At 39.8% G+C, this 26,970-nt stretch overlaps 1 protein-coding gene across 1 annotated transcript in view; it reads right to left on the bottom strand.

The window, feature by feature from the left end:
- Positions 1–26,970, bottom strand: part of Iqch (IQ motif containing H) — a 130,473-nt gene that overhangs the window by 73,861 nt on the left and 29,642 nt on the right. The window contains exons 6-8 of the mRNA XM_041679379.1: positions 19,763–19,846; positions 15,808–15,983; positions 3,005–3,196 (exon numbers count right to left, since the gene is read on the bottom strand). Of these exons, the coding sequence (XP_041535313.1) occupies positions 3,005–3,196; positions 15,808–15,983; positions 19,763–19,846 (452 nt within the window). The remainder of the gene's footprint in view (positions 1–3,004; positions 3,197–15,807; positions 15,984–19,762; positions 19,847–26,970) is intronic.

Here is a 26,970-nt window from a genome sequence, read left to right as displayed (position 1 = left end):
CAAATAACAATGTGTAATAGTACTATTCAAGAGCCAGCCAGTTCAGTTTCCTTTCTCCCATTAAGTGGTAAAGTAGCAATGCCAAGATCCATATCCCAGACTCTCCAGGACAGCAGAGGTTCAATGAAGGGAGGCACAAAGAAAGCTGAGAGGAATCCAGTTTCACTCTTTACCCAGAGGAGCTGCTCCACAGAAAGCTGCTCTCTGAGTACCATCACCAGTGACATCATTGTCACCATAGGGCCCCAGAATTGAGAGAGGGAAGATTTGCCCATAAACAAACTAGAAAACAGTAACAAGAAAGACTGGTAGCACAGAAAGCAGAGCTGGGTTTCACAGACTGTGGCAGGGGAATGGGTCAGGAGGCTTCTCTCCTGCAAGTGTGCCTTTGTTTAAGTCTTCCTTCCTCCTAACTGAAACAAATACCCTGACTCAGAGGCAAAAAATCTGCATTTGTGCAAGTGGATTCACAGACCTTAGCAAGCACTGTGTACTCCACAACTGAGGTTATGGGGATCCAGTGGGTGGAGCAAGGAGAGCTGGTGCCATTAACCAATAGGATGAAAAGCAGAGCCTTGTTACCAGCCTCCAAGAAAATATGAAAATTTGTGTTTTGTTTCCATTGTGGCCTTTCTGCTTTTCCAGAGGTTCCTACATCTTGATACTGAATTTTCAAAGGTGACTATGGCTTTTTAGCATCTGGTGGCTCCCGTGACTTTGCTTCAAGTCTTGGCTGCAACCAGCCAAAGCTCATGTCAAAATTAGAGTGGACAAAGAGGTGTTCTGTGTTATATATCAATGCCTACACCGAATCCTGCCTACTTCTAAGACTCCAGAGTGGCTCCCACCCTGTACACTGCACTGCTTTCATATGTTGCCATGATATACCAATAACGAAATCACAGCATCGTGTCACAAACTGCTATGCAAATGATGCTATTTGTAAGTATTAACATAATTTAGTGCTTACAGTCATAGCCTCATTTCTAGTAATTCTCCCAGAATGCAGTATTTCTCTGGACTCTTAGCCTGCAGGATAGTCTTTCATCAAGAAGCCGAAATTTTTAATAACCTGCCAGCATATGTTTTGTATGTGCCCGGCTAGGCTTGATAACACAACATCTTCATTATCGAAAGGAACAGGTCTACAGACTGTAATAGGGCATTAAAACGCGACTGTGCTCATAAAATAACGCTTTGATGTCTAAATGTGCACTGTTACAATGGTCTTCTGGAACAAAGGTGGATTCCCAACCCTAACTTCTCAGCAGATACCCGCAGCTCACCTCCACTCTGAGGAAGGCTTCCCTTTGCAGGTATAAGCTGTCCTTAGTCCCTGAGTCAGGGAAGGGAGCTCACGGGGGCTTATCTTCATTTTCAGCTTTGGCTTCTCATACATCATAGCTAAGCATGAAGCCTGCGTTATAACAGAATTACTGAATAATTATTTTCCCTGTTTAAGATTTTTTAAATGATTTAAATAGACATTAATTATTTAAGAATTTCAAATTTAATAACATTAACAACAGTGCCAAATGTATTTGGTAACAATTTAAAATGGCATAGTTTAAAATAATTGAAATTAAATAATCCACAGTGAGGTTTCTAACCACAATTCAGCCAACTGTCAGTACTGTAAATATTTTTAAAACTCTAAGTCAAACATTTCAAATTTATCATAGTCTAATATCAGGGGATTTCTTTAAAAATGATTGGTTTGAAATGCTGAGGCCAGCAAACACTGTACACACTGGTATTTCGAGTCTTTAAAATAAAAGTGCTAGCCTTTTCCATGGTTTAAACTCGACAGCTTTGCTTCAAGAAGATAAAATCCAGTTCAAAGAGAACATAAGAAAAGCCTCTATTGGCCTCAAAATTAAATACATTTTCTTTGGTTTATTTTTTTTCTAGAAGAGTAATTCACTTTAGTATCCTTTAAATAATATGTAAAGAGCTAGCCATGACAGGTACTGCATTTAGTCCGTTCACTGTTGGAGGGGGAAGAAAGCCCGAAATAGATCATGGGGAGAACCGACCCATTTGTCAAAGGGAACTCTCCCTCCTGACTGTTCTCTAGACTTATTCATCATTTCACTTGCCCAGGAATAATGTGGCTCCCACCAGTGTGCCCTGCCTTTCCATCACTTGCGACTTGATTCATATACTTCCGTAGTGGGATGCGCAAAGCAGATGCAAATCACTGCAAGGCCCACCACTTTGCATGCTGGGAGGAAAGAGACTATATAAGGAGTTTGCCTGCCAATTTTCTTTTTTCTAGTAGGTCAGGTAGCACAGATGTGATAAAGAGAAGCTGGTGTAAGGATACAAAGTAAGACAGTGCTTAGTACAACTCTTAAGCAAAGTAGGAACAGACTGAGGTTGTATAATTCATTTCAACAACATATGTGGAAAGGTTTACACACCTCCACACCTAGCCCAAGATCCTGAGCCTACTACTCAGTTTTTGCTGGAAGTTTTCTTCTGGGGTTTTTTCTTCTCTCAGCCTCTCACAGGGACTTGTAGTTACATAGATTTCTTTAGAGTATCTTCAGGAACATGGCTTCTGACAGAATGCTATTTTACATTAGCTGTCAGGAACCTCCATATGCTAGTAGAAACACACACATGCGCATGTACACATGCACACATACGCACGCGCATGCACACACACACACACACACACACACACACACACACACACGGCTAGCTTAATCACAGTACTTGGCAGAAGCACAGGATCTGCCCAGGGCAAATGCTAAGATTTGCAATGCTACTTGAATATGGCTTTTTAGTCATTTCTTAGGTATCATAAACAGTTTGAAGGTGTGAAAAATGTTTTGGACCCCCAAATGGACAGATAAGTGACCCAGTACGTCCATTCATGTTGTATGTTAGGACAAAGGCCCAGGAAAGGCTCTGCCATAGACGACAGCTGAGTCTGGGAGGAAGGGTTGCATCTTCTAACTGTCCACAGTTGTGGCCTAAGTCGCCACTGAACACTCACTTGTGCCCACTTCTTCTTCCAGTCTTCATGGCCATATCTGTCACTCTCCTTTAGCGCCCACTTGTAGCACTGGAGGTGGGAAGGGATGTCACAAAATGCTGTCCCATTTCCTCCAAATTCCATGTTCATTTTAAAGACCCAGCGTCGGATTTGCAGGTGATCAGTCACCAATTGGCTCAACTGTTCTAACATCTGTGGGCAAAGGTACAGAACAGCAATAAAGCATGTTTCTTTTCTGTCATAGCAGCTTGGCTGTGCTACTGAGTGTATCTTTACGTAGTCTGTTCATTAGGTGCCCTCGACTCACTAGACAAATTTAGAAGTTGGAAGTGATGTGTGATATAAAGAAATCACTAGCCAATGGGATAAAGGTCATGTTTAAAATGCATTTGTATTTGTGAGAAATTGAAAGACTATTATTATGTGGACTAGTGAGGAAAAAAGAAAAGAACCTTTAGACATCTGTAATTGAACACTGGAATTGTCACCTTTCTTTCTCAGCAACTTAGGTGTTTAGTTACTGATTCTTCAAATGATTTTTTTAATAATGTCAAGACTATAAAAATATAGTCCTGAAATCTCGGTTGAGCTTTTAAATACTGTAACCTAAAATAAATAAGTACTGTAATGTCTAAAACATTTTTTCCTCATCAACATACATTTGTTTGGCCAATTGGCCAAGTGACATAATGAATGTGTACAGAGAAAGAGATAAATGAGATAAAAACACTTGCAGATCACAATGGGGAGGGTGGACCTGGGAGGACGAGGAAGTAAAGGTGATCAGGGTACATTATGTGAAACTCCCAAATAATCAAGAAAACAGTATGTTGGGGAATAAGGATTCTATTTTTAGGATTTAAAAAGGAATAAAAACCTACAACTTAAAACAACAACAACAACAACAAAAAAAAAAAAACACTTGTAGAAACAGCCTTCCTGGAATGTCAGCTGTCTGGCATTTGATATGAAACAATAAATACTTTCAACAACTGGACTTAAATGGATGAAAAATTAAGGAATAGAAATCCATACTTTAGGGCTGGAGAGATGGCTCAGAGGTTAAGAGCACTAGCTGCTCTTCCAGAAGTCCTGAGTTCAATTCCCAGCAACTGCATAGTGGCTCACAACCATCTATGGGATCTGGTGCCCTCTTCTGGTGGGCAGGCATACATGCAGACAGAACATATTATACATAATAAATACATTAATTAATTAAAAAATCCATACTTTAATTTCAAAATGATAATAAAAAACAATAATAACTAACATTATTGAACACTCAGTAGGACCTGGCCTTGTCACATATATCTTTAATACATAAGTAGAGGCTGACTAATTTAAGTGACTTGTCCGTGATCATACAGCACTGAGTGGCAGAGCAAGGCTTCTCTTGGGTTGCTCTGACTCCAAACCCTACACTCATTCCCTTCTCATGTGGCCGTGTATCCAAGCCTGCAGACAGCTGGAGAAGGAGGAAGTGTAGAAAGAGGCCAGAGGAGACAGAGAAACAACTTACTTCCAAGTCAGTAAGTCACTTGTGTTGCATTTAAATCAGACAAAAGTCTTTGTAGCAAGACTACTAATTCTACGTAAGGACATTCTATTATAGTTTTGAGGAACACAAGCTCATTAGATCACAACATGACTTTGTTGTCTGTACCTCCCAGAAAGCAACAAAACAACACTAATGACTGTGTCTCCTGTATCTACCCATGCTACTCTTGACTGTGAAACCCATACTTGACAATAATATTCTTATTCTCTATTGTCTTAGTTAGGGTAATTATTGCTGTGATGAAGCACCATGACCAAAATAACTTGGGGAGGAAAGTTACACTATCCATAATGGAAGGAAGTCAGGACAAGAACTCCAACAGGGCAGGAACCTGGAGGCAGAACCTGATGCAGAGGCCAAGGAGGGGTGTGGCTTACTGGCTTGTTCCTTATTGTTTTCTCAATCTAATTTCTTACAGAACCAGGACTAGCAGCATGGGGTAGCCCCACCCACAATGGGCTGGGTACTCGCATATCAATCACTAATTAAGAAAATGCCTAACAGGGTTGATTACAGCTCAATCTTATGGAGGCATTTTCTCCATTGAGTTCCCACTTCTCAGATGACTATAGTTTGTGTCAAGCTGACATAAAATTATGCATCTATTCTTTTAACTACCAAATGGACTTTTTTTTTTTAACTAAAGAGTTTGAAAGCATTGAAGACTAATGGTTTAGCTGAGGTTAGGAATTGCAAAGTTAGAATGGTTTTGTTTAAAGGCACAATGTTGTCCTGAATTGTGTTTATTTAGCAAATGATTTGGGGGATGCTACATGACATGGCAGTGTAGAAGAGACACCGAAATAGCCACACTTGGGGTTTCCAGAAAGCTCATGCAACTATGGCTTATTCAATAAAGGTAAAAATGAAATTGTCGCAGCCTTCTGATTATCAAGTAGTATTTATTGATAATTTGGATGTTTAAATGATAAGTGCTCTGGTCTATATACCATATGGCTAATGAGCACAGCCAAAGGAGGAGGTTCCTACTGTGTCTTCCAAGGTTGCATCCTCCTTTCTCCAATTAGCTATGTTCTATATTGAATCATATTTTGCTGTGATCTGTGTGTACTGTGTATAAGTTATAAAAGTAGAAGTGCTGTTTAGTCTCTTAATATTGGCTAAAAATTATTTTGCTAGTTTAAGGAAAGGTATTCCAGCACAGCCTTTAAAAATTGTGTATTTAGATATACTGTATACTTGGAGGCTTCCAATACTAACAGAATTAGTATGTGTTTCCTTCAAATCCTATTATTTGTTGCATCCAAGAGTCCTATAAATGGGTGCCTGTGGCAGGATCCCTACAGTCATGAAAACGATCAATAGTATTGTAAAGACTACACCGCTGGAAGAATTATGTGCTATCTTTAAGTGAAAATTGAACAGTGCTTTAAAAAAGCATTGCCATTTTTGATTATTTAACCAAAGCTGTCAATATTTCATACAGAACATATGCCAAAAAGGGTCTTACATGGTTATTTTATGGATCAAAACAGGAAATGCTCACTGTGCTTGTGCTAGATTAAAAAACTCAGTCATAAACCACATAACTTTATGCTACTTCCAAACATTTATCATTTTTTGTTTGAATCTGTTTTTAAAAAATGTAATATAATTTTAGTTGTGATTCATTTTATATTGGCAAAGAGCAGAACCAGAAAAATTACTACTGTAAAAATCCAACTAAGACCCAAGAATACTTATTAACCTAAGTTAAAATAATCACAGCTTTCACCCACTTTAAATTTGCAATGCACATCGATAAAAAGTCAGGATTGATTCATCACCATCTGCAGATTCAAAATACTGATACACTCGGATTGATTAGGTAGAGCCATTACTATTGGGAAAAGCCTCAATGGGGTGCTTTAGTTCTTGCTGACCTCAGATGCATGTCTTCCAAACAAGCATAGAACTCAGATACAACTTGACTTACTGCTATGCCATTGATACATACTCTGTGTCAAATAACATCCCTCAAATCTGAGGGCCTATGAGAAGGGTTTTAGTCCTACTTCTAAATACTAGAACTAGACAGAGTTTGTACAGTATTAAATGTGCCCATACTTTTAACTACAATTAATATATAAAGTTCTAAAATATTTCAGAGCATAGATTGCCTGTGTTATTATCAATGAAGATGGAACTAAGACTCAATACAAACATTACACCTGCATTTTAAAGACATGAAGATTGTTTAGTGTGGTATGTGCATTCAGTTGTAGCATTTAAAAATATATTTCTCCCATATTAAGTCTGTCAGCCAAAACATTCTATTAGGAAGCAAAATTAAGCAATCCACCTAGGTACCTTCAAATTCCAGTGGAAGTTAATGACAGTGGAAGTCTCTCCACTAAAATCTCCTCAACTAAAATCCCAGACTGTGTTTCTGCTATAAGCCAATTGTTGGCCAGGAACTTTCTATAGCAAGACTCAAACACTTCAAGGAAGCTTGATGAATTCATAGTGTCTTTAAAATAGACTTTCTAATGAATGATTTGCTCAAAGGCTTCATCTTGTTCTTAGTGGCTCTTCTGTGAGGAGCATCCTGACCAAGCAACCGAAGTCAAGAGAGATCCCTAAATCTGACCCTTATATTTGCTACCTCAATGTTTATGGCTCCTTAACTTCCCAAGAAAAAGGGAAAGGAGATAATTTGTGGTTGGCACAGAGAACCAGTCAAGAGAAATTCAGAAATAGAGGTTAGGAAATGTTAACAGCCAGCAGTTTGTCTTTTGATTTTCTTTATTATATAAACAGATGGCATTTAAATGGGAGAATACTTGCTGGAGCCAACTCAGAAGGAAACTATTTCTAGAGGCTAAGGGAGAAGTGCAGGGCGACTGGGTCCAAGGTAAAATGGGAAGTAGTTTTATTCTTGAGGGCATTTCACTTCCTGTTTCCGGCTAGGTTCTCTACTCTCTTCAGAGCCATTCCTGAAGAGCCAGAGCATTTATGAGAGTCAAGGATGTATTCAGTACTCTGCAGTCTCGCCAAGCACTCTGCAAAGCTTTCTAACGCACTTCTTTGCCAAAACAGACTCTTGTGTTCTGAGGGTCCTATTAAATGACTGGATGGCAAATGTGACGATGAACCAATAGATATTATAGCATTAAATACTGATAGATTAATCCTGATTATTATTTTACCAGCACTTAGTAACTTAATCCAAAAGGTAGACATTTTGAAAATTTTAATAATTTCTATAATAAGGCCTCTAGGCCTGGTAGTTCAGACATGTAATCAAAGATTCTTGGGAACCACAAGTTTAAGATCAGCATGTGTAACTTAGTAAAACTTTATCTCGAAAGTTAAAAGAGAGCTGAGGATAAAACCTCATAGTACTTACCAACCATGTGAAAAGCTCTGGGTTCAGTTCACAGTATGAGAAACAAACAAACATGAAGGTATAATGTAGCCCTCTCTTCAGAGCAACTCAAGCATTTACACAGTCTTCTTGGGCAGGGCTGGACCCAGATTACCTGAAGTTGTACAATGTCAAGGGGATAGGAGATATTTGAACAGAGCCGCCCTACATACCTGTTGGTAAGTGTAGATGTCATATATTCCAGGAGGCACTGGCACATTGGCACTGTCAAAAATCCGTTTGCTTCCAGACTTGGCACTGTAAAGGTGAACCAGCTCAGGCTCTGAGCCCAGGATGGGTACATTCAGCATGTCAGCCACAGCTAAATCATCTCTGTGGAGGAGCCCGCCCACTATGTAGGCCTCTTTTCCTTGGATGAGATTTTTGATTCTTTTGATTGCTTTGGGACTGTACATCAGGTGAGTGGCCAGGCACATGTGATGCTTCTGGAGGAAAATCAAATCACCCCTCTTAAAAGGTGTCTTTTTCTAGCCCCTACCCCAATTTATAATGTTGTACATACTAAATACATTATTAATAGCAGGCTAGGTTATGACCTATCCTGTTGTTTAGCAGTTTAAATTGATAAAAGCTGCTGGGGTGAGGTTCCATAATCGCTCACATCTTTAGTGTGTTGGAAATAGGCTCACTGGGAATAGAACTAATTACCACACATCTGTATTTATTTGATCCACGTGGAATTATCCTTCTGTCAGAAGGAAAAGAGGCTGGCGGCCTTTGGATAATAGTGATTCATCTCCACAACACTTCTGGCATGGTTTAACACTAAAGTGTCTGGAAAATCAATACAAAAAAATGAAGGAAAAAGCTCCATAGTGTTCTCTTCTATATAGACCCTGTATAGACTCCTAATCTGGCAATGCTTTCAGTATTTTTTCCAAAGGAAAAGGGCATTTTACTTGATTCCCCTCCCCAAACCTCCCCCCCCAGATCCTTTTCTGAGAACATATGCTTTACGGTGATTACCAGGGTTCCTGCCAACACCTTGGAAAGCATTCAGGAACAGAAAATATTTGAAAATTACAGCAAGATTCAAATTTCTTTTCCAATTCAAACTTTTTAAAAATCCTATTTTGACTAGGCAGACCTGGCTCTACAGTGCCTATGATGGTCTCATTCAATTAAACAAGTAATTCTATTCATATCTAGCAGGGTAGAAAGGAGCCAGATGGTCAGCACACACCAAGCCTCATACACCATGTTTCAGCTTTCAAGGAGTGGGAACAGCACCTACAAGACATACTCATTCTCTCTCTCCTTTCTTTCTCACTCTTCCGTCTCTTTCTTCTCTTTTTCACCCTTCCTTCCCTCTCCTCTCTCTCTTCTCTCTTTCCACCTATTTTAATCATATTTAATTATTTTTTAGAAGCTTCCATTTCCTCATCTGTAAGATAAGTGTAACAGTACCAGCCTTAGGAATGTTGTGAGGATTGAATGAGATAATGCACTGTGAAGTACTTACTTGTAAGCATTTAATAAATGCCAGAATAATTATCGTGAAAAGAAGTGGGGGATGAAGTGCATTTCAAGGCATGGGAGGGTTTTATAAGGTGAAGATGGGTATGGAAAAGCCATTGCCTAAGGATGGGATATTAGAACCTTAGACTAAGTCTACTGTTATACAGCTACACTGAGTTTACATTCTATTAAAGAGACGATGGCATGGAACCCAAGAAAGTGTTGGAAGTTGGTAGTCAAGTACTTCTGGCTTTGAATCCAGTTCTATTACTTATATGTGTGTGTGTGTGTGTGTGTATGTATGTATATATATATATATATATATATATATATGAACTTGTATATAACATAGATTCCATGAGCCCATTTCTTTATGTGTCAAACTAGAGTTTAAAAAAAAAAAGACCTGTATGCTGGAGTTGCTCCAAGGCTGAAATAAGATCATAAACATGAATAACATTGGTCCAGTAATTCATAAATAATAGTAACTATTTTTATAGGGAAAATCCTCTTTTAAAAATAAAACCATTAAGAGCCAGGAGGGAGGCAGAGGCAGGAGGATCTCTGTAAGTTTGAGACTACAAAGAGAATTAAAGGACAACCAGGGCTGTTACACAGAGAAACCTGTTCTGAAAAACCGAGAGAGAGAGAGAGAGAGAGAGAGAGAGAGACCATTAAAATGTCATGTAAATAAAACAGTGCAAAGGTACTGGATGCTTGAAGAATTCAAGGGGTTTTAGAAGGGTTTTAGCACCTTGCACAACTTTAAGGAAAATTTATCTAAACACAAAAATGTGAAAAAAAGTGAATAACAGTGTTTAAGAATATCCAATGCACCTGTTCAAAAATGGTTGCAGGGTATAACTTGGAAGTGTGCAAGCAAGGAAGAGATTTGAACTACGAAAGATCTTAGCTCTCAGCCTTAAATGGATCTGCAATATGCTGGATGATTTGGAACAGGGTGGCTTAAAGTTTTTCCTGCTTGTCACCCCTATTCCCATAAGAAATTTTTATATAACTTTAAGTATTTATAAAATAGCTATACAAATCAAACTTTTATTCATAATAAATCACAAATTTGTTTTAAAACAATTCTTTGGTATATGAATAATTGTATCACTTACTAAAGATGAAAGCAAATTCATATACTAATGAGATTATATGCTTGTTCATTTTTTATAGAATAATTAAGTCCTTGAATATTGATACTGTAGGGCATGGAACATGTCAATATTTTCTTGGAGTTGATCAGTATTTTTATTTTATAGTTATCAATGTTGAAAATGCTACTTTGCATCAATACATAATACAAAATGCCTAAAGTGTGTTTAGGGACATTTTAGAAATTACTGGAAATTATGTCCTAATCTCAAGCCAAAATTAATTGAACAGTTTTAAAAACTATAACTCAGTCAGAAACTCAACAGCATTTTAAATATATTTTTATTTATGTGTATGGCCACATGAGCTTATGTGCACCATGTTTGTTTATGCAGGGACCCAAGGAAGGCAGAAGAGTGCATGAGAGCCCTCCAGCTGGAGTTACAGATGGCTATGAGCAACCTAAACCAGGTTCTCTGGAAGAGCACTAAGTGCTCTTAACAGTTAAGCCATCTTTCCAGTCCCTCAAACAGCAAGTTTTAAAAATCAAACAGTCTTAACAGAATGTAATGCAAAGACACAAATTTGATACTTACTTGCTGGGAAATGATGGAAGGAAAATATCAAATGTCTGATTTCTGTAATTAAACCATACTCCTATAAAAGTAGAAAAGTATGTATGTACAGTGTTTGTTAGGTTTTGTTGACTTAACACAAGCTAGAGTCATCTGGGAAGAGGAACCTCAGTTGAGAAAATGCCCCCATTAGATTGGCCTGCAAGTAAGCCTAAGAAGCCTTTTATTGTTTGACGACTGATGTGAGAGGCCATATTGCTGCTCTTGCAGGGGACCTGGCTTAGGTTTCCAGCAATCACATGGTGGGACACAACTGCCTCACTGTGGTGATGCCACCCCTGGGCAGGTGGTCCTAAGGTGTATAAAAAAAAAAAAACCAAGTTGAGCAAGTCACTGAAAGCAAGCCAGTAACCAGCAGTCCTTTATGGTCTTTGTTTCAAATTCCTCTCTTCAGGTTCCTCCTTTCAGTTTCTGCACTGACTTTCCTTCGTGATAGACTACAAGCTCTAAGATGAAATAAACCCTCTCCTCTCCAAGTTGCTTGTGGACATGGTGTTCATCATAGCAATAGGAACCCTAAGACATGAAGTAAAAACACTACAATTCATAATACGCCATAGTCTCCAGCTGAGCAGAGGTGTTTTAGGCAGTGTTAGTTGGTACTGTTTGGGGCTGGAGGATGGCTAAGTGGTTAAGAACACTCGCTGCTCTTGCAGAGGCCTTGGGTTAGGTTCCAGCAATCACATGGTGGCTCACAAGTGCCTGAAACTCTAGTTTCAGTGGGTCTGATGCCCTCTTCTGGCTTCAGTGGACATCAGGCACAGATGTGGTGCAGAGACATACATGCAGGTAAAACATTCATACACATAAATAAAAACGACATTTCCGTTGACATTTGTTTGCCATGAAGGCATGTACAGTGCAGAGTGTTATGATCAGAACTGAGGCATTTGTGTCAAGTGACATAAACAAGTGTCACCAAAACCACATTGAATTCATTGGGATTTGATGTTGAGTTAGCTATTGGTCATAGAACATTTAGAAATATTTTCACAGCCTTCACATTCACTTTGCAGCCCAGAGTTAAGAAGCTGGGGCATAGAACACTCTGCCTTTCTGAAACTCAGCTCCTTCTATTCAAGTGAGAGGTTGGACAGGAAGTCTCTAAGGTCCTTCCATCTCTGAAAGACTTCCTAAGTAAATCCAGAGCATGTCACGTGTACGGAGCTTCTACTGGGATGATGAAAGTTCTGAGATCTTAGGTGGTAGTAACGTTTGTACACTAGGAATGCACTGAACACTACTCAACTGTCCCCTTAAAAGCATCTGAAATGGTTTTACCTTGTACACAGTTTAGTACAGTAAGAAAGGGAGAAACCCAGAGCTCCTCTGAGAAAAATCAGAAAATTTACCATTGGGCCACTCCTCCAAGTGAGGAGTCTAAACCTCTTAGATCTGTATAATAGGACTTTTCTAACATAATTAAAATTCACCTTCCACACGCACTTCTGAGAGCACATTTTTGGAAAGCTGCTGTTCCATTAGACAACAGCTAATGCCAGTACTCGGGAGATGTGTTCAGCCGTGGTTGGTGATTACCTGTCCTCCTGCTTACTCGGGAGATGTGTTCAGCCATGGTTGGTGATCACCTGTCCTCCTGCTCACTTGGGAGATGTGTTCAGCCGTGGTTGGTGATCACCTGTCCTCCTGCTCATTTGGGAGATGTGTTCAGCCATGGTTGGTGATCATCTATCTTCCTGTTCACCTAATTGCTTTCCTTTTGCCACAGACTACTTCAGTGTGGACATGCAAAACAAATGAAGCACACCCAGAACTGCTGACTTGAGTTACAATAGGGAGTTTGATGATTGATGAAGCAGCACAGAGCTGGATCTGGAAAGAGAGCTCATTGGGTAAGAGCTACTTTTCCAGACTACTCAAGTTCAGCTCCCAGCACCCACACCAGGAAGCTCACAACAACTCTAGCTCTGAGGAATCCAACAACCCCTTCTGGTCTCAGTAAGCGCCTACACATGCATACATACACAATTAAAAATAAAATAAACCTTTAAAACAGAAGTTTGAAGTCTTTGTCACACCATATTTGATCCATACAACCATCCTTGCTATGGAGATGAATGATTTGCCCAAAGTTCCAGAGCTCTGACCATGAAGTAAGTATAGGATTTGAACCCAGTTAGCACAGTTGGCATGCTACAGTGACCATACTTTGCTCATCTTACAAAGTGAGACGTGAAGGTCTGTGGGTTAATGAACTGTGAAGATGGAAAAGCAGATATTTCAGTCAAATTCAAGATCTGAGTACCTGTCCAGCCAGGGTACAGTTCTGTCTCCTCTAGATATATGTATCTGTCGACAAGTATTCTCTCTAGCTCCATGTCTTTCTGGGCATGTCTGAGTCTTCAGGCATGATGGCACCATAGTATTATGTTCAGTAGGTGTTTAATAAAGATTCAGATGTGAGTAAGGATGGCAGAGGACATGCTGTTGACCTCAGGTCTTGTGAGATCGTTTAGAGAAAGTCAGCATCCTCAGTTCCAGATAGCAAAAAAACATGGATGACAAAGATCTAGAATGTTCCCAATGCCCTTCCTTATGGCTATGTTCATTTTTACCATCACTTATTTCTTATTTTTGACTTGAGACAAAGATAGTTGTTTAGAATGTCCTCATAAACATTAAAATGCTTCAAAATAGACACGATGCCTTTTATACAAGCACACTTCCCATGACAAATTCTAGTTTATACAAGCACACTTACCATGACAAATTCTAGTTTTACATAGTAACTTGGAGAGATTCACAAACAGATTTTTGGCACGCTTTAAAAAATCTCCTCAAAGCCATCCATTTGGATGAAAATCAGCACTGACAATCTCTCAGACCCATTAAAAAGAAATAAAGCAATAGCTAAACAGAAACAGAACTGATTTGAAAGCGAGAGTTTAATTTTTGTGTTTTAAAAAGTTGATTGCCTATGAGTGATTAATCACTCAAATAATTTGAATTTAAGCTCCAAACAGCAATATTGAGTACTTCAAACCTTACCTACCTGTTTCTGCTCACAACAATGCAGACCTGCACTGGCCTGAGCTCAGGCTGTCAAGGGTGCCAGCTGCCTGGCTCTAGCCTGGAAGAGGGAAAGGGCACTGCTAGGGCAACCTTTTCAGAGATGAGGACTATGAACTTGGAGAGGACTTTGGAATTACCCAATCCATCACCCCCTTTCATAGCTGAAGAGCAGAAGACAAGGAAGCTAAGGAGGCTTGCCCAAGGCCACTGAGTCATCCACAAACAAAACATCATTCCCGTGTGTAGTAGTGACCTAGAGGAGACAGATTTTGGTTCACAATCTGGCCCTACCACGGACATTGAACTAGAAAATGAATTTTGGTTTTTGCAGCAATAAAAGAAAAGCATTGATTTCTGTGTTGCCGCACTGTATGAGGCTCAAATGAGAAAATGCATGCTAAGAATCTGATAAATGTTACTTTATCCACTGTCCTTATCCTTGCCCATGCCTCTTCAGTGTCTACAGATATTTCAGATATGTGCACACTCTACTGGCAGCTACCAGTGTTAGCTTGAGTTTCTGGCTCTGAGACTATCAACAGTTTAACTAAACAAAAACGGGTTTTGGTGTTGTTCTTCTTTGCTTCCTAACATCTACATCAGCTGTGCCATTGAGGGCATGGGGTCTTACATTTGATGGCGGGTATGAAAGACCCCAAGAGTATAAGTAAGTTGTGATCGTTGGTACTTGTCCTCCCCTCCACAGCCACATGTGCCAATGAAGCAGAGCTGAGCCAAGCACTCTCAGGAATACTGAGGCGTCCTCTGCGTGAATGCCTAAGGTGTTTCACTAAGCAGACACAAAGCCAAAAAAATGCTCCAAGCACTCCTCCCTGCAGCCTGGGCAAGTTTACTCTTTCTCAGTTTAACCCCTTCCTTGCCACTACCTTCTCTGATGATATGAAGAGAGCTGGCTATGGTGTTCCTCATCTGTAAATGGAGGTGCTATCTATTAGCAAATGCAGAGTCTTTCTTTTTTAAAACAAACTTCAAAATTGTATGGCCCATTAGATAATAAAATGTGTGTGTGGGGGGATTAGATACTGTTTAAAATGTAGAAATGCCCCTTTCAAGTCATTTGTTGTACTGCCTTGGACTAGAACTCTTGTGCAGATGTGAGTTCATTCTACCCACTAAAAATCAGTACATTCAGATGTGAACCTTGTTCATACAGAACCACGTGATGTGGAACATCCGTTTCTAAAGAAACCAAAGTATGGAGTTACAAGGAATACCTGTGTGAAAGTCAGAAATTGAGGCCCTGGTCCAGTTTCTCTTCCTGAGTCGTTTTATGCCTACATAGGCCTGGCCAGCCTTCCGCTGTCCCGGTAAACTCCACGTAAATTAAGAAAAAGGGTGATGAATGTTATAAATCTACCTATTTGATTGGACCTCCCTGTATCTGCAATTAGGCTTCAGCCACAGAGAAACTGGGCAGGGGCAGCTCAGCTAAGTCTGAAAGTTAAACTGTGGTATTTATTTCCTACAGTCCAACTAGTAGTCTAATCAGCAAAGCTGTTAAACTTGCAATAATATTTCACTGATGTGTACCAGAGCGTTGCAAGTTATAAAATTTCCAATTTAATTTTACTGCATCCCTGAAGCCATAGTAATTAGAAGACAAACTCACAGTGAAGATGTTTACAGCTTCAGGGGTGATGATTCTGAACCTGTTCTGCAGGTCACTCCTATCCTCATAGAACCCCGATTTGACAGCTGCTTGTAGACTCAGGAGCTTTCTGTAGTACAGCCTTAACTCATCATTCATAGGATGGGAGCAGATGTAGATGACACTGACGTTGGCATCTAGGAAATAATGGCCACAATGTTAATTACTGATATAAAGGTAAATGACATGATGAACTCTGGCATCCAGTTGCTGTTACAGTAGTTTAAAACAAAGAGCATATCCAAAAGCCAGGCCAGAGTTAATTTAGATTGGCTTCGCATGCATCTCCGCAATCTAAAGCCCTTCTGTACTCTGTCATTTCTCTAAAGAAAAGAAGATACCATCAACAAAATATGGAAGACTGTGTGAGGGAACATGGAATAAACTTTCAGATAACGCACAGGGATCTAACTAAACCATTTCCTTTAGCATCATTGGGAATGTTCCATTCAGGCCGGCAAATTATAAAGCAGAGCTATTAGCTTTAGAAAGCCAATAAAATTTCAGTGGCATTCTCTGCTTGGATTAGACGGGGACAGTTCAGGGAAGGTCTTGACAGAATAAATGGGCTGATTATGACCAGCAGTGATTCCTTCAGGAAGCCACCCTATCCTGGCTCCGGTCCCAGAGAGGAATATATTTCTTCAGCAACACATCTGGTGATTCCTGGTCTAGAGAAAGCACCGCCCCAACTGCTTTCTTCCTTAAAATGTTCTTAGCACACACATATAAAAAATCCTAATTGAATATCTGGTCCAAATGGGATACTGAGATGAGATTACTCACTCTGTGCTACAGAACATTTTAAGAGCATATGGATGGAAATTTGCATCTGATGGAGCCATTAATTCATTCATAAAATAACTAACTAATGTAGATAACAATAGGAACAAAGCACTTGGCTCAACACTCCAGGAAATCTAGAGATCAAAGTGCTTTTGGGAAGCAACCATTTCAAACACACAGGTCAGACCAGTTTCTCAGGGAAGTTCAGAGGAGGGAGGGCTGGAAGTGTCACCTTGGCTGGCTGGCAAGGTCAGAAGGCTGTTTCCAGACTGCTTTGTTTAGTTTGGCAGAGTACACAGCACACGGGCTGATTAAATTCTAGTTTAGCTTTCTAGGGCCCTGGGCACATTATTTTAACTTTTCTAAGCATTGGTTTCTTCATTTGTAAATGTGGGGTTGAATCACCGAGGCATAGAGATCTGGAGTATTAAATGAAAAGAAAAATATTCTTGGTACAGTATCAGGCACACAAGAAGGGTTGACCGAATGGCACAGCCAACAGTGACTCTCTGCCATGCCCTCTGTGCCTGGCTCATTTTGATCAATCCCTTGATTTAATATGAAGAAGTAGTGTCATCTTCAGTCTCTGATAATTTTTCAATCTATCAATCCAAGCTTTTTCATATTTTTTTCCTGAAATGGGGGTCTTATGTAGCCCAGGCTGACCTTTAACTGACTATGTAATAGAGTCTAGCCTTGAACTCCTGATCCTCCATCTCCACCTCCTAAGTAGTGGTGTTATAGGTTTGTATGGCCAGGTTGGGTTTATTCAGTGCTGGGGATCAAGCCCAAGGGTTTACACATGCTAGGCAAGCACTCTCCCAACTGAACTACATCCTCAGCATTCACCAAGCTCCTTAAATTCTCTATATCTTTATCCAGGTCACAGTACAGTAGACTACATAGGAATTACTCAATAAGCACTCATGGTTGGCTGGGGTTGGCTGGGGGTTCAGAAGAATGAAGAGGTTTAGATGGTTGACTGTTCTCCTCACTTAGTGACATGGCAGGTACAAGTCTCTCCTTGTGGAGACGGTGTCTTTTAAACTGGCCCAAGAAAAGGCTGGTAGAGGTGCTAAATAGTTAAGGGCTCCAATTTTATTTTGAAACTAGATTGCCATATAAACATTAAAATAAATTAGCTGAACAGAAAGTAATTGAATACCTTGTATCCAATTGCTGACTGATCACATTAGTTATTGCTAGTCTTGTATTTGGGGGAAGAAACTAGTGTCTTACCAAACTAGTAAGTCTAAAAACCAAATATAAATATGTGTTGTAATTGTGTGTGTTTAAGAAAAGCATAAAGGAATAGGATATAAACAGAAAAAACAGCTATAGTAGCAGAAAATGAATTTTATTTGGAAAGAAATCTCTAGGGTTCAAATAATAAGAAATCAGGTCGATAGTGTCATTTTTCTTGTTCACTTCTGCCAGAGCTATATGTATCCCTAACTCTAATACCCAGTGGAGTGGGAGTTCACTGTGAATACAAACACAATTACTTGACAGGTAGTTATGGAAAGCAGCTGCTATGAAGATGGAACTTTCTTTGATTGGTAGGGAAAGTACTATCTGTGGGGCCTCTACCTGACCATCCTGACATCACAGCCAATATCCAGTGGCAAGTCTTAGCGGTCTGATCAGATTATCTTTATTTCCCTCCTGAATAAGCAGGAAAACCAATACCTCTTACTAGTAATTAACAGAATAAAAGAAGTTTTAATTTTCCTCCCAGGTCATTTATCATTTCTCCTTTCTTTTTCTACTTTTATTTAAAGCACCCGTACCTTCACTAGCTCCCTCCATCCTGACCTCCTCCTGAGGAGGCTGTGTGGTCACACTGCTGTGTCAGAATGCTAATGTGCCAGAAAAAGGCACACTCGCCCAGAAATGGCCGGAGTTGCAAATTTTTCTTTGTAGGCACAGACTGAATTATTGGATTATCAAAAATAGTAGCCTAATACTTTTTCTCTATAATGAGGAACTTCTATAAAGATACTCCTTTGTGGTGGCTTGTACTATATATAGAAGGGTATATAAAAAGCTAAGGAAAAAAATTAATTCAAATAAATCAGAGTAAAGTCTGCCCTCTGCTGCACCTCAGTGGTCCCAGCCAGCCAGGCTTTTAGTTGAAGAGCTCAGCGCTAACAAATCAATCTCACATCACTGAAGGGCTTGTTGCTGTGTAATGCGGAAGCGCAGCCTGGGCGCCTAGATAACAGATGAAAGCAATTATGCTATTATTATTTTAGGACGCTGGAAATTTCTAGTACTGATGTATTTTTGTTACCAAATGGCATTTATAAAATAATAATGTTGTTGAAATATCTATGAATCATATAAAGTATGTCATTCCAGGGATCCAGCTCAGCTGGCCATTGATAATATAAAATTCTTCCTCCTATTGCTTAAATAAGGGCCAAAACAATTATATTTTAACAAAACAAAGAAGTCCTTGTTAACTTCTAAAAATTCAATTTTTATTAACCCTTAATTTGGGGTCAGTTCCTCACAAACTGACTGATGTTATTGCATGTGCTTTGTAATCTGTATCTTTTCTTTCAGCCAGGTTTGCAACCTGGCCTTAGCAGCCATCTATTTTCTCTCCTGGATCCAGTCTAAGGCTGAGGACTGACTAAAACAGTACCAGTTTAACTTTTGCGAAGACATTTCCACCTGCCTAGGGCCTGGATTTCTAAGAACTCCCCACAAGGCACTCCATGTTTTCTGAATCTGTCTTCGCTTCTCTCTTACTCTTATAATGAAAACACAATCTTCAGTCTTCCTACTGCTTGCACAGAAGACAGGCTAGACAATACTGACAAATAGAGAGTTTTGACCCAATTTGCTGGAAGTAATCAATACATCAAAATGATTTGAGTCTATCAGAGAGAAACTGTTATTCAAAAAAGAATTTAGAAAACTATCCAAATAGTAATTGTTTAAACATTTTAAAATTCAAGTTGACTTCACTGTAAACCCATTACTAAAACAAAATAATTATTTACCTTGCAAGTAGGTTAGAAAGCTAAGTTCTTTCCTTGTAGAGGGAGAGGAAAAAAGAAATATTTACCAATATCTACCCAAAAGTTGCAGACAGTCATTGATGTAAAGCTCTTTACTGTACCTAGGATGTCACACAGCCTCCCCAGCTGCATGTTCTGCTGTATGTCCAAATCAGAAATGTGTTTTCGCACAGGCTGGGCATATCCTAAAAGGTAAAGTGTCAAAATAGAAACAGTACATCAATATAGCACACATGGGAATTTCAAAATGTCACAGTCTGCAAAATGTCTCCTCTGAAGCATCTTGCAGAAACAATAAAATCCTAAGAACGTAGTCTGCATTTCTCAAGGACTCAGCATGGAAGATGTGCTACACGGCATCTTCTGCAAGAGAGGTTGCTATTCTTCCAATACAAATCAAGCCCCCGCGAATCAAGATCACAAATGCATGGAGCAAACGTCTGACATTTAACAGAATGTTCAGAAGGACGTCTGAAAATGTTAGGGTCGGGTTTAAGGGATTGTTTTGGCTTTAAAATCATGCAGCACTTTGAAGTTGGGTCCCAGAATCATTCTACACAGCTCAGTCAAACCCCTTGCTGTTGGAAGCATGTGTTTAAGAACTCACATATCAAAAAAAGCACCCTCTGCTCCCAGTCAGAACTTCTAACTTTCAAAGGGCAAGAAAGGTCAAGGCATTTACTCTGTCGGTACTAAGAAAGTCCTGTGGTTCTTTTTGCTTTTACTGGAGACGGGACAGAGGGAAAATACATAAGTGTTACCACTGCCCAGAAATACTCACAAAATAAGTAATAACTTCTGCTTTAATGTCAGGCCTTAAAACAGTGGATCCAGGCATGAACTCGAAAGACATGTATCCTCACAGGTAGGCACGGTTGCTTGTTAGGAATTCAAGACCCAAAGGTAGAACTCTTTTAACAACTAGAATAACTTGGCAGATTTTGAGAGATGCTTCCATGCCTCCTTGTGGTTACTGAGCCCAAACACATGTCTGTGTAACTGCTTTAGAAAAAGGCACTTTATAGACAAATGCAAGATGTGACACACAGTTCTCTTTCAGCATAAGGAAAACTATAGCAATTCAGGCAACAGGGCTTCAGACCAAATGAATACTGATAATTGCCTCTTTGCTTTGATGTCAGTGTTTAAACACCAGACAACATTTGAAAAGCAAATGAGTTTACGACTCATCTGAAAGTCTTTGTTTTATGCGTACGAACCTAAGAATCGGAGAGACAGAAGGACTAATGGGTGGCTGGAGTCATTTTAGAAAATAGAAAATGACTATTAATTCTCTAATAATTTAGAGAACCACTGGACATATGAAAGTGAACAGAGGTAGATACAATTTCAATGTTGTTAATATGCATTAATGTGATATTGTAATGCTTAAAATTTTGTGTATCTATAATTGCACTGTCTATACATATCTACATTCAGGAAAATGTCCTAAAAGACATATTAGCAAATAACATATATTGAGGTCATAAGAAGAAAAGGGAGATGCTTAAGGAATAAAGTGTAATTTAAAAACATATCTGAGACCATTCCATGACCATACCTCTTTCAAGGTCAAGAGGCAGCATGAGACTTCTAGTTAAGATGATGTCCAATGTAAAATGCAAAAGACGTTTGATCACTTGGTAGCCATATGTGCAGTGTGTGAGTAGGTGTGTTTCATTCACATGTCTGAGGTCAGTCTTCCAACAAATAACCTGGCACCTCTTTTACCACTGATGAAGGATGCATATTAAACATATATACAGAGCTTTGAGAACTTGTTACTTATCCTTCTGCATACACCCATTTTCTGTTAGCAGTCTCACATTATTATAGAGAACCACATGAAGTTACAGATATGAAGATATTTTGGAAATTTCAAAATAAATATTTTAATGTTATGAAGTATGGGCACTTCCAAAGCACAGGACACGTTCTGTGATAAGCAACGTGGACATTCTGTGACATATAGTGTACACACCAGGAATAAAACAAAACTTGGGAGGCAATTTTTCAGATTTATTTTTATTTTCATATATGTATGCATATGTGTGTCTGTGTATGTTACATATATGCAGGTACCCAAAGAAGCCAGGAGAGAGCATTGTATCCTTGGGAGTCACAGTCACAGGTGGTTATGAGCTCCCTGCTGAGAACTGAACTTGAGTCCTCTGCAGAGCAGCAAGGAGCAGCAAGTGCTCTCTAACTACTGAGCCATCTCCCCAGCCCCAGGGAATCAGTTTTTGGTTTTTGTTTTGTTTTAAAGCTAAGTTTATTTTTATATTTTGTATATCCATGAAGTAAATGTGTTGATAAGGTGGAAACTCTTAACAATGCTGGGAGCATAGGTTAAGTACAATGGTGACTTTAACCAGACAACAATCAACAAGGATTCTGGGGCTTCTGGGAGTTGAGCAGCATGTCCTGTGTCTGAGACATCATACTTCAGAATATAATGGTAAAGGTATAGTTAGGTCAAAGGTCATTGGGAAAACCAGGGTCTGATAAGCCATCAGCCTCAACCTTCCCCTGTTACAGAGGAGGAAGTCAGGGATTAGTGCTCTGTCCAGGATCACCTAAATCTATAAATTCTTATGTATTTCAGCCACTTCATGTTTTGCTCTTATGACCAATTTAAATAAATAACATACAGGAAAAGATTCCCAAATAGTAGCAGAAATAGACTTTTTATAATTTTTCCATGTTAATTTTCTATTTTTGTGATAGGCATCTTAATGCCAGAACATTTGGATATGCTAGGGTTCATGCTAAGTGAAATACAGTTGTTAACCATTGACCTCAAAATAAAGAGACAAAGCCGGGCGATGGTGGCGCACGCCTTTAATCCCAGCACTCGGGAGGCCAGAGGCAGGCGGATCTCTGTGAGTTCGAGACCAGCCTGGTCTACAGAGCTAGTTCCAGGACAGGCTCCAAAAGCCACAGAGAAACCCTGTCTCGAAAAACCAAAAAAAAAAAAAAAAAAAAAAAATAAAGAGACAAATCTGCATTTTCTGGCTACACCTGGTGTCCTTAAGACTGAAGGGGGGGGGGGGCTGGAGAGATGGTTCAGAGGTTAAGAGCACTGACTGCTCTTCTAGAGGTCCTGAGTTCAATTCCCAGCAACCACATGGTGGCTCACAGCCATCCATAATGAGATCTGGTGCCCTCTTCTGGCCTGCAAGCATACATACAGACAGAACACTGTATACATATTAAATAAATAAATTTTAAAAAAAATAGGGAAGGGGCAGAAGAGTAGAAAGTTAGGGATGCCATAATTCAAGAAAGGCACAGGGCGTTACAATATACTGTCAGCCTTAAAGATCAAGAACCTTTGTGAATTCCTCTGTGGGTAATGTCTACAAGTTTGAAAGGAGCCCTATTTTCTCATCAGGCCTCCAACAAAAATCACAGCTCTATTGGAACTTTTATTTTATTCCCCTTTAGACCTCTGAACCACTGCTCAGCATGTGTGCAGGGAACTGAGGCCGCTCTATGGAGCAGGAAACACTCCTAACTGCCGAGCTGTCTCTCCAGGTTCTATTTGCACTGTTTTTGGACACCAATTCTATTCACTGTCTATCTCCCTTTGCTTCCACTAAGATCCACCCTTCTCAGGCATCCTGCCTTCCTTTTCACCTTTGACTGAAAGATGAAAGGGCCAAGATCTCTGGCACATGCTATGAAATCATAAATGTCCCCATCATTAGTATGTATTAATATGTATTTCCTAACCTCAGCTGAGCCAAACTAAAATTCTCAAAAGGAACTTAATTTAAATGTGAGAACATTATTATTACTATAAGCACAAAACTATCCAAATACAGCTTCTTTTTATGATAGGCCCTGTGTCTCACTACCCTTTCCTTTTCTTTCTTCCTTTCTCTCCCCAGTCTTTCCCTCCTTCCTTTCTTTTCTTTTTCTTTGTATATGGTGTATATGTGTGTGTGATATGTGTGTGCCTATGGGGGGGCATAGGCTAGAGGTTAATGTTGGCTGCCTTCTTCTGTTGTTCTCTATTTTATAAGACAGGGTCTCACTGACCCTGTGGCTCACAGTTTTGGCTAGATTGGTGGTCAGTGAAGCCCTAGGCATCCTCTGTCTCCACCATCTCTCCCCTAGTGCTTGAGTTGCAGATATGTGCTAGTGGGTCTGGTTTTTCATGGATGCTGGGGTTGCAGACTTAGGTCTTTATGCAGGAGGCCTTTAGATGCTGAGCTATCCCCCACCACCACCACTCTGCTGTGTTCTTGGACTCTTTCTTTTTGCTGCCATTCTCTTGTATGCTTCATCTTCACTTTTTAAATTCTACCATTGTAGGTAAAAATTTTAATTTTACCATAGTAGGCTCCTTTGATTTCTTTTTTTTTAAATATTTATTTATTTATTTATTATGTATATAATATTCTTTCTGCGTGTAGGCCAGAAGAGGGCACCAGACCTCATTACAGATGGTTGTGAGCCACCATGTGGTTGCTGGGAATTGAACTCAGGACCTTTGGAAGAGCAGGCAATGCTCTTAACCACTGAGCCATCTCTCCAGCCCCTCCTTTGATTTCTTATTTACTCATATAATCTGTCTCTCCCCCATCACTCTAGCTCCTGTAACCAGACCACAGCCCAGACAGCAGACACTTGAGGAATCTACAGCCAACCGAGTGAACAAAACGTGCCTGAAGATCTTGCTTGACGACTTAGTCACATAAGCCTCAGTCCTTTCCTCATGTGTTCTCTTCATCCAATCCTTTCAACTCTTCAATTATCTTCTCTAGTCTAGAGAATTTGTGGTAAGTTCAAAGAATGACAAGGTAGTTGTGTAAGATTTTCAGGGTCTTTCCCATAGAAAACCCAGAAGTGGCAGAGAGGGCCCTGTTTCCCTCTTCATTCTGGAGAAGCCTGCTTCCTTTCCTATGGCTCCTGTAATCGCCTGCAAACCTTTCCCAGCTGTTTTTGTTGTAGTTGTTATGTTTAAACAGGGTCTTTCTACATATTCCTGGTTGGCCCGTGCAGACTGGGGTGGTATTGAACTCACAGAGATTTGCCTGCCTCTGTTTCCAGAAAGCTGGGATAAAAGGTGTGCACCACCATGGCCAAGTATTTTCAGATCTCCAGAATGTTCCATCTTGCCCCAAGTAAGTACTTGAGCACGACTGTCCCACTCCACATCAAAGGACGACACTGGTAAGCTGCCTCTCTCTAAGTCATTCTGCTATTTTGATCTTTCACTAAATCTATGATGTTCATCGTTGGTTTCTCTGTACCCGCTTCTGCTTTCCCCAATGCTATGCTTTCACAAGCACCAAAGACTAGTTCTTCTAGCACTGGCTTTTCTTTTGGCACAACCACAGAAATTAAGAATGCAGCCAAAGGCGGCTGAGACAAACTGGCTTGCCTCCCTGGAAGGCCTCCACTGTAGGAGCCTGTCACATGATGTTGATTACCCTGTGGTTGACTCTAAGCTCCTCCTTTCTTTAAGCACTCTCCCTTACAGTGGTACTCAAAGCACAGGCATTGAAGATGGCTCCTGGTGACCAACTACTTGCTTAGCCATCCACATAAGTAAGATGGTCTGATGCAGTAGTTCCCAGCCTTTTTCCCATTTTGAACCGTAACTGGTGATGTGGAACACATCACATCCTACCAGTGGCTAACATTGTTATAACAGCTGTACTAGTAACTCCATCCCTTCTCTTCTCTCAAGAAAACATGTTGGGTAGAAGCTGAGCAAGACAGACATTATTACAGAGGCAACCTGGAACTACTCCCACTGGTTACAAAAAGCATTGACATTCCAATAGTTAAAAATAAAAAGCTCCACATGACAGACCTCACAGATGACTGTGAAGGATCTGTTTCCAAACAGACTCACTGACAAAAGATGGCACTTTCTGTTGTTCCAGCTAAAACTCATGAATCTCAGATTATGTTCAGAGGCTCTGAGGGCACAGAAACCATTTCAGGGGCTCTCCAAGGTCAAAACTGTTTTCACAATTATTTTGAGAAGTTATTTGCCTTTTTTAAGGCAACCCGATCTACTCCCAAGAGAATGTTGAGCACCAAAGGCACTCCACCTGGAGCCTTTCTTCTTGGCAGAACTGGCCTTTGGGCAAAGAAAAGCCCATACCTCAACCACAGACAGAGATACAGAGTATCCGTGAATGGATAAAACAGGACTGTCATATCCTGCCAAGACAGGATAAGATAGTTCTAAAAAGTTTCTTGCCTTTAAAAATGGTATGTCAATTACGTTAGGCCTTAGCCAAAGTTGGTTGCCTCAACATTACAAATGAGACTTTGGGCGATTGCCCAGGTAGTCAGTTATCTCTGCACATTTTGGAAGTTTCTCGATTGTACTTCCTGTTTACTCAAGTAATATTACTTCCCTTCTCAGATCTTTGATGGAGTTAAAGATTAGATAATTGTAGTTACCCTCCTCATGATTTAGCTAAACTTAATTTCAATACATTATTTAGACTCCTTGAAATAGAATGCTTAGTAAAACTTTTGTTATGCGTTTCTTGCTTAATATTGTTTATTGCTTGTAATTTTATATTTGGTATCTGTTCATGTTGTATATAGTTGTATTGGGTTTGGTTCGATCTTGTTTAGACAAAAGGGGAAGATGATGGGAAAGCTCAACCAATCACATCTGGCTAGGGTGTGGCCACCTGGAGGCCAGGTAGAAAAACAGAAGAGAAAGGTGCGTGCATTCTCTATGCTGTGCTCGCAGGACCATTTCGGATTTCGGACCTCTCTCTCTATTAGCGTGAGTTTCCCCCTTTTTCAATTATTAAAAATATAACCGTTGTTCTTGAGCTGGTCTGGTTATTCATCGCTCCAACCACTAACACAAATGCTTACACTGTAAGTTCTGAAACAGAGAATTTATTGGTGCACAGACTCCACGCTAAAGCCAACATGTAACACCTCTACTGCTAAGGTTAGTACAAAGTCAGAGAAGAATGTACACAATTATTTGAAAAGACTATAAAACATTCTTCCCTTTCCAAATATTTAATCTCTATGGGGTCGAATTTTCTGTTTCAACCTAAACAACACATATAACAGACTAAATACAGAAACATGAGAATCCAGCCATGTTCTATTGAGAGATCTGCAAATTTACCAAACTAACCATGCTTTAAAAAAAAAATGGTTGTTTTTTTTTATACAAGTCAACACTGATAATGGGTTTATTAATTTGTTATTTTCTCAGTTTTAGTTTCCTTCTTCCCTTCATTCCTTCCTCCCTTCTCTCTGTCTCTGTCTCTCCCTCTCCCAGAGGGAGGCAAAATCTTGCTATGAAGCC

The sequence above is a fragment of the Microtus oregoni genome, unplaced genomic scaffold, assembly GCF_018167655.1.
Source record: "Microtus oregoni isolate MIOR12 unplaced genomic scaffold, Mior012 000032F_ref0000030, whole genome shotgun sequence".
In the NCBI taxonomy this organism is placed as follows: Eukaryota; Metazoa; Chordata; class Mammalia; order Rodentia; family Cricetidae; genus Microtus; species Microtus oregoni.
The sequence above is the reverse complement of the archived record's forward strand: the minus strand, read 5'-3'. Positions and strand labels throughout refer to the sequence as shown.